We start from the raw sequence: 8,391 nt of genomic DNA, 5'->3' as shown, positions 1-8,391 counted from the left end.
CAGAAAAAAGATTACTACTTCCTGCACACCATCCCACGTCCCACTAATTAACATGTCTGGAGCCTTTCATTAGCTCCTTCCTCCTCTTATTTCTCTAGTAAAATGTTTTGATGTATCTGAAGAACAATTAGAGATGCTGTAAATAGAACAGAAAGAGAGAAAGAGGAGGGAGAGATTGTGAAGAGCAGATTCCCAGTGGCACGCCTGAACTGTGGACAGAGAAGTTATCCAAAAATACAGATTTCATTTCACTTGACTGTCTGTGGAACCGACCACCTCTCCCAGCAGTGGGTCAATAATGCCAAGATGATAGGAGGCTATGGGCCTAATCCATGCAAAGGGGATTAATCCAGGTAAAGGGGATTAGTATAGATGGATGTAACGGCTAGCATGGATTTGGTGGGCCGCAGGGCCTGTTTCTGAGCCATGCATCTCTAAGACTTATCAATTAGGAGTACAGACCAAGCCCTGGAGATCACATCGTATATTTACAGGGAATGGTGTTACTACTGGGGAAGAGGACAGGCTGAAGTACAATACCAAATAACGCACGGGTAAAATAATTTATGAGTCCAGATGCTGGTGTGAGATTAAAAAGTACTGAAGCCAGTCTGCAGACCCCAGAATACATGTGCAAAAGGAGCTGGCGAATCTGCTTTTCAGTGACGCTGACAAAGGCATAAATTGTGGCCATCGCACCAGTGTAACTCTCCTCCAAAGCAGCACCGTGTGCTCCTTCCATCTGAGAGAGTAAGTATGGTCTGAGGAAGGGTCTCGACCCGAAACATCACCCATTCCTTCTCTCCAGAGATGCTGCCAGTCCCGCAGAGTTACTCCAGCTTTTTGTGTCTATCTTCAGAGTAAGTATGGACCCGGGGGTCGATTTAAGGCATCATTTGCAAACAGCTTTCTCCGAAACTGCTGCTCTCCCACTGCATTACACTAGCAATTTGGGGCATTTTTCTGAAGTTGTTCTTAACTCGTAATGTGTTGGAAAAGCTATTGTGAGGATCTGGCTGTGTAGAAATACAGAACCTCGTGGAGCCTTATTTAGTGAAGGGTTTGTTTCAAATATTCCAGATTTGTTATCCTAATTGTCTGCCCCAATGTTATTATTAATTGTCTTTTTCATTCTACTTTAGATGTTACTTTAGACTTTAGAGATACAATGTGGAAACAGGCCCTTTGGAATAGTGAGCACGCACCCATGGGGACCAACCCATACACTGTGATACACACTAGGGACAATTTACAACATACAGAAGCCAATTAACCTACAAACATGGCCGTCTTTTGGAGTGTGGGAGGAAACTGGAGCACCCGGAGAAACCGCACTGGGATCGAACCCGGGTCTCTGGCGCTGTAAGTCTGTAACTCTACCGCGGCGCCACTTTACTTTCAAGTTCCTGATCTAAAATAAGCAATTGTCACTTGTCCGAAACCCCTCTCCCATCGTGTGACCCACCTTTGCTACTTGACCCACTCCACAATGGCAGGGGCAACAGAGTGTGCACAAGGAGTACCAGACTCATGATCTTGCGCACGTTAGGGTATTGCTGAGGACAGACCCTCGGGCTTGCATCGCTGCTGGGGTGGACACAGATCCCGGCTTTTATGGATTAGATCCTTGCTTGATGCACTTGGGACAGTCTTTGTGGATATTTGTTCTAATTTTAGTCTGTGTGTGTGTGTGTCTGTGAACTCTTGCACAAGAAATAGTGCAGACTGGTGAAAGCACTGCCCTAAAATGTACTTCCATTTACCAGGGAATGGCCTCCATTGTGTGCTGTCTGGCTTTTAAGTGTGGGTGCTATTGCCAGTGAACTGCTGTGTTATGTCGAATGTCTGAATATCATCGCACATTCTTACTTGGAAAATATATTTCAAATATGGAACTTCATGGAGCCATCCTTCAGCAAAATATTGTCACCAGAACTTGTTTTTTTCTATTTTAATGCTCATTAAACAATCCCAACCTTGTCACTTGATCAAAGCCTTGATGTCTACAGGCACCCTCTGTTATCGTGGAGGCACATGAATACTATGGGGATCGCCACGCGACCCCTACAGATCCTTTGTGCTAATCGTTCACCTCCGTGGTGCGATGCAGAGAAAGACAGCAAGGCAGGTCAAACCTCAGTGGCCAGGCGCAATCAGATGCAGCAGAACAAATTGGCACAATATATATATATATATATATATATTTGCCACCACCTCCATGGATATACTATTGGGCTGAGACTGACCACATCAAATTGGAAACGTTGAAATATGCTGGATTGAAATTCCAACTCCAAGAGGGTTTGCCAGGCAATTTATATTCCAACTGTTTACACTCTAGATCTCTGATCCCAGAATATTGGAAATTGGATTTGTGATGTCATTTAGATGCTGTCATATTCAGCTTGAGGTGTAGTCTTAACAATGGGGACGTGGAGGGTGTCTAAAGGAGATTATGGCAGTGGAGCATTAAGGCCACATGAATGCTTGCTGGGATATTGTGTGCAATAAACAGTACCAGTTGCCACCAAGGGAAACGAGTCCTTGATCACTCATGTTATCCATACCTGCCCTCCAATAACATTCCCTCATTGAGTCTTATGCTTGTGTGTATCGTTGAGTGTGGCTTCACACTGTCAGGGGTCCTTTAATAAGAGCACTTGGATATGGTCCCTGAAAGTTATCTGTAAAACGAGACTTTGGGTAGACATCTTCAAGGAGCCTTTGCTGAATGATCTGACTATCATTCCTTCTCTCCTGTCCACCAAACCCATTTAAAACAAAAATTGGTAAAGCAATTAATTGTTCGTCAATATTTTTCAGTTCTATCCAAAAGCGAATTCATTTTGAAAGGGAAGAGAGGAAAGGTCTCAGGGAAGGAGCCCTCTGTTCTGGTCACTCTTGAACTACTGGCCAGCCAGAATGAGGACATTTCAGGTTTGAATGCCAAAAACTCTTTAGTCTCAGAAGTGACTTGTAAAATTAAATCTTAAATGAACCAGTGACAACCGATGCTTTCAGCAGGGTCAGAGGAGCCAGCCAGTGGTGTCGGTGCATCAGTGGGCAGAAACACCTGACCTCACCCTTCCCCTTTTAGTGAGGATGGTCCTTGGGGAGGTTCACTCTGTTACCTCTTACAGCTTTATGATGGGAGGGGAAGGTGCTGGCGATGATGGGTTTAGAGCGAAGGGCCAGGACCTGGAAACAAAACACAGGTTAAGCCTCAAAGGGATTGCACGTAACCACCATGGGGAATCCAGTGACATTTTGTTTGCTCAAGTATGAAAGGCTCTTTGGTACGACTTCGGTGGGCCGTTGGTCAAGATGCACCTTGACAATATTCCTCCTCAACCAATTCGCTCGTCTTGTGGGGGTTTTTCTTTGTTGCCATGGAAACGGAGGCTTCGAAGGAACGGAGAGGACGGAGCACAACACGCTCTTCTCGGAGTTCAGAGGTGTCTTGGTCAGGAGACCAGCTCTTGAAGGAAGAGGCACTGATGGCAGGTGAAGAGCATGTGATGGTGAACAGTGCCTGCTGGATGTCAGTGGCAAGCCATGCATGCTATGTTTCCACCATATGTTTATATATATATAAAAAAACACCATCCGACCAGCGGTGAGCATCTTCAAACGGGTGCTATTGTCCTCTTGCTTAGTGCCATTCGCGGTACGCTCCAACAGTCGATTGTTCGGTGGAGGAGGAATGGGTGGGTTCAGCCTCACCTTTGACCTGCGGCATCCGCATTCGCGTTCGGGTCAAAGATTAAAGCACAGAGAAGGACAAGGAGCCTCCACCAGAATGGATGCTCGACGCGGTTTTCATTCCTGTTCCGCTACGGAAGAAGAAGAAAGCACTGTTTGAGAAACCGCAAAGTTTTGACCTTATAGGATAAAACCAAAGAGCTCTAAAATTAACACCATAATAAAATAGGAGCAGGAGTAGAACACTAGGCCCTTCAATACCATCATGTTTGATGTGCCCCGGGCCTCATTTCCTCTTCTGGGCCAGTTTCCCCATCCCCCTCAATGTCCACTATCTTTTAAAAATATATCTACTTTCTCTTTAAATGGCCTAATGATTCGGCCTTCACAATCCTCTGCGGTTAGAGAATCTCAGAGATGAATCACCCTCTGCAAGAAGATGCCACTCTTGTCAAGAGTTTACCTTGAAATTACATTGGAGACACAAGAGACTGCAGATGCTGGTCTTTCGCAAGTTCAGGCCCTTCTTCAGACCACCCCGACCCGAGGTGACAAACATCCCTTGTTCTCCGAGTAAATGAGCAGGTCAGGCAGCGTCAGCACAAATTGCTGGAGTAACTCAGCGGGTTGGGCAGCATCACGGGTTTACTCCAGCACTTTGTGTCCACCTTCGGTATATACCAGCATCTGCAGTTCCTTCCCACACAGGAATTATCATCTATTAGGCTGCAACGTGATAACCTGGAGGGACATATGTGGCCGGAATTATCCTGTTGACAGTTCGTATGGTTTAAAAAGGGGTCTTTCAGAAGTTTACACAATTACCAGGAAGTAAGGGGGAAGGGAGGATCTCACTCCCTGGGGACTAGAGGCAGTAATCAGAGTTTAGTTAAGTTTGGAGATACAGCGCGGAAACAGGTCCTTCGGCCCACCAAGTCTGCACCAACCAGCGATCCCTGCACATTAACACTACCCTACCCTACAATTTTTTACATTTATGCCAATTAACCTACAAACCTGGACGTCTTTGGCATGTGGGAAGAAACCGAAGATCTCAGAGAAAACCCACACAGGTCATGGGGAGAACGTACAAACTCCGTATAGACAGCACCCGTTGTCAGGATCGAACCGGGGTCTCTGGCGCTGTAAGGCAGCAACTCTACCGCTGCGCCACCCTGCTGCCGCGAGCCCTTCAGTCCAAAGGAGTTACATGAAAGTTTGACAACAAAAATAGAGGCAGGAGACATGAGGAGAGATTGTTTATTTTACCCTACTGGTTATTGTGAGGTGGAATCCCCGGTCAAAAGCATATTCAACAGTGACTTCTAAGAGGACATGGGTAATTTGAAAAAAAGGAAAGTTTAACAAGGTCTTGGCATAAGTGCAGTGGGGTGAAACTAATCGGGAGACTCTTTCAAAGATCTGCAGGGGCGCGGTGCGGAACGGCCGACTCTACACTTTATCTCCCTGTGCTAATTCTTGTTCTCTCAGCAATTGGAGTCTGGCCGAGCACTCCCCTGGAGCTGAAGCACGATAGTGTTACAAAACATTCTCCAGTCAAAACAAACGGCAGCCTTGTTCACCTCAACAGGAAAAACACTTTGGAGAGCGTGCTCTACGAAATGAAAAGCCATTGTTAACGGCAGGCCTGCAGCGGAGCTGTTGTTGTTGGCATTAACCACGACAAAGGCTCAGCGCTTCATCCCAGCTTGAGTGCGCGCTTGAGGTTTGATCACATGACCTCCTGGCCCAACTAGGCTTTCTAGTCAGAGGTCCATCTTTCCCGAATGGAGGTCAGATTCTCTACGGCACGGTGGCTCAGCGGTAGAGTCACTGCCTCACAGCGCCAAAGACCCAGGTTCGATCCTGACGACAGGTGGTGTCAGTACGGAGTTTGTACATTCTCCCCGTGGGTTTTCTCCGGGTGCTCTGGTTTAATCCCACACTCCAAAGACGGACAGGTTTGTAGGTCAAATTGGCTTCAGGAAATTGTAAATTGTCACTAGTGTGTGTAGTGTTAGTGCTAGTGTACGGGATGATTACTGGTCAGAGTGGACTCAGTGGGCCGAAGGGCCTGTTTCCCGGCTGTAGTCTTTAGAGATACAGCATGGATACCAGCCCTTCGGCCCACTGAGCCCGCGCCGACCAGCAATCCCCATATACTAGCACTATCCTACACACATGGGACAATTGACAATTTTACCAAAGCCATTAACCTACAAACCTGCACATCTTTGGAGTGTGGGAGGAAACAGGAGCACCCAGAGAAAACCCATGTGGTCACATGGAATACATACAAACTTCGTACAGACAACACCCGTGGTCAGGATCGAACCCGGGTCTCTGGCGCTGTAAGGCAGCAACTCTACCGCTGAGCCACCGTGCTGGCCTTGCTAAAGTCTAAAGTCACAGTGTTGTAAAGTCATATGGTACGAAACAGGCTCTTTGCCACAGAGCTCGAGACAACCATTTGCACTGATCCTACACTAATCCCATTTTTCTGTCTCCCCACATTCCCATCAACTCCCCTCCGATTCCTCCACTCACTACACACTAGCGGCAACTTACGAGAGGCCAATAACCCTCCCACTACGCACTTGTTTGGGATGCGGGAGGAAAGCGGGGCACCCGTGCGAATCTCGTGGGGATCAAAGAGAGAACATGCAAGCACCACACAGGCAGCACAAGAGGTCAGGATCGACCCCGGGTCACAGAAGGTGTCAACGAATCACTTCCCATTCCCGACGTGTCCAATGCTGTTAAATGTTTCATTGTGCTGGATCTGGGGATAAGCAGTGGAAGGTCCATGCACACCCTGCGTCTTTACTTGGTCTTTACTTGGTCTGGTGCCACTGTGCTGCCCCAAACTGGATGATGCGAGGGAAAGATTTAAGGAAGTGCTCAAAGTGTCCTAGATGAAATTCAACGACTCCAGTGGGAATCTCAGGCCCAAGGCCGCTCGACGTTGGGGAGGAACCTTTTAGGGATGGCATTGAGGCTTTGCACCAGGAGCGCAGAGAGGCCACACACCCGCTCGCAAACAAGCCTCGTGTGTCGCAAGGTCTGTGATTCCTACATTGGTCTCGTCAACTCAGGAAACACAAAGCCGTAGTGGAAGTGAGTCACCCTCGACATCAAGGGACTGCCACGGACGGAAGATAGTATCTAGTGATCTACAACAAATTACACTTAAAAACATTTTGCTAATTATTGTCCTCTTGCCAAAAAGAACTTAAATAACCTCTAGAATTTTCTTACAGGCGTAGAAGTCATACAGTGTGGAAACAGGCCCTTCGGCCCAACTTGCCCACGTCGACCAACATGTCCCATCCACACTAGTCCTACACTACTCTTGTGAATATCAAATGTTTATTATTAGAAGATACTATTTTAAAGTGCATTTATAAATTGCAATTCTTATACACAGAATCTTTTTTTTTAAAGAAATAATTGCGTAAAAAGCGGTGCAATTGTGTTGTCAGATCAAACTTTGTTTTCAGCAATACACAAGTTAGTTTGAGTTAAGAGTACAAAACAAATGCAAACTTAGCTTCAGTCTGACCCACAATCTCCAACCATGACCCCTTTGCAACCTTCTGTCCTCTGACATCAGTTCATCAGTGGGGAACTTGCATTGTATCACAACTTCAACTTGTAAAAACGTCCCAATGTGGGGCTGCATGGTGGCGCAGTGGTGGTTTCTGCCTCACGTCAGAAACCCGGGTTCGATCCTGACTACGGGTGCTGTCTGTACGGAGTTTGCACGTTCTCCCCGTGGCCACGTGGGTTCTTCCCCGGTGCTCCGGTTTCCACACACATTCCAAAGATGTACAGGTTTATAGGTTAGCTGGCTTCGGTAAAATTGAAAATTGTCCCTCGCGTGTCGGAACGTGCTAGTAGTGTATGGGGTGATCGCTGGTCGGCACGGATGCAGTGGGCCGAAGGGCCTGTTTCTGTGCTGTACCGCTAATGGTTATAAAGGTTGGGGGGGACCTATGTGTGGAGGAATTTAAGTAAGGTCATGAAAGTTTGAAATCTGTAGTGTTGCTGGACCTGGGCAAAGTGTGGGGTGGGGATGGGGGGAATTGGAATGAGCGAACGGTGCAGGATAAGGGAGAGACACCAGAATTTGGGGTGGGTTTCAGACTAATGCCGAACAAGACATGTGCAGTGTCTAAATGTTGTTGCATTTCTCCCCAATGCTGCTTTGTAAAGTGCTGTGATATTCAAGGGGAGTGTTTAACACATTGGAAGTGCAGCTTCCTGTGCTTGGCTGCAGCGGTGATTTCCAAGGGCCAGGCAGCCGGTTCCAAGGTTTACTGAGAGGGACCTCCAGAGGCTGGAGGAACACATCACACGCAGAATGGATGTGTGTGCGTGTGTGAGTGTGCGTGTGTATATATGTGTGCGTGTGTCTATGTATGTGTGTGTGTGGTGTGTGTGTCTGTGTGCGTGTGCGTACCTGTGCATATATATGTGTGTGCATGTGTGTGTATGTGTCTGTGTAGGTGTGTGTGTGCGTGTGCCTGTGGTGTTTGTGTGTGCGTGTGAGTGTGTGTGTGCAGTATGTGTGCATGTCTGTGTATCTGTGCGCGTGTGAGTGTGTATGTGTTTGCATGCGCGCATGAGTGCGTGTGTGCATACGTGAGTGCGTGTGTGTATGCATGTGCAAGGCAGCCATTCGGCCCC

General features: G+C 47.3%; 1 protein-coding gene across 3 annotated transcripts in view; it reads right to left on the bottom strand.

The window, feature by feature from the left end:
- Positions 1 to 6: 6 nt before the first annotated feature.
- Positions 7 to 8,391, bottom strand: part of LOC144597609 (bcl-2-modifying factor-like) — a 65,472-nt gene continuing 57,087 nt past the window's right edge. For all 3 annotated transcript variants that reach the window (XM_078407111.1, XM_078407112.1, XM_078407114.1), the window contains exon 4: positions 7 to 3,833. In XM_078407111.1, coding sequence (XP_078263237.1) covers positions 3,720 to 3,833 — 114 coding nt within the window. In that variant the 3' untranslated portion in view covers positions 7 to 3,719. The remainder of the gene's footprint in view (positions 3,834 to 8,391) is intronic.

Source organism: Rhinoraja longicauda, chromosome 10, assembly GCF_053455715.1.
Source record: "Rhinoraja longicauda isolate Sanriku21f chromosome 10, sRhiLon1.1, whole genome shotgun sequence".
Classification (NCBI taxonomy): domain Eukaryota; kingdom Metazoa; phylum Chordata; class Chondrichthyes; order Rajiformes; family Arhynchobatidae; genus Rhinoraja; species Rhinoraja longicauda.
This window is presented reverse-complemented; position numbering and strand designations above follow the sequence as displayed.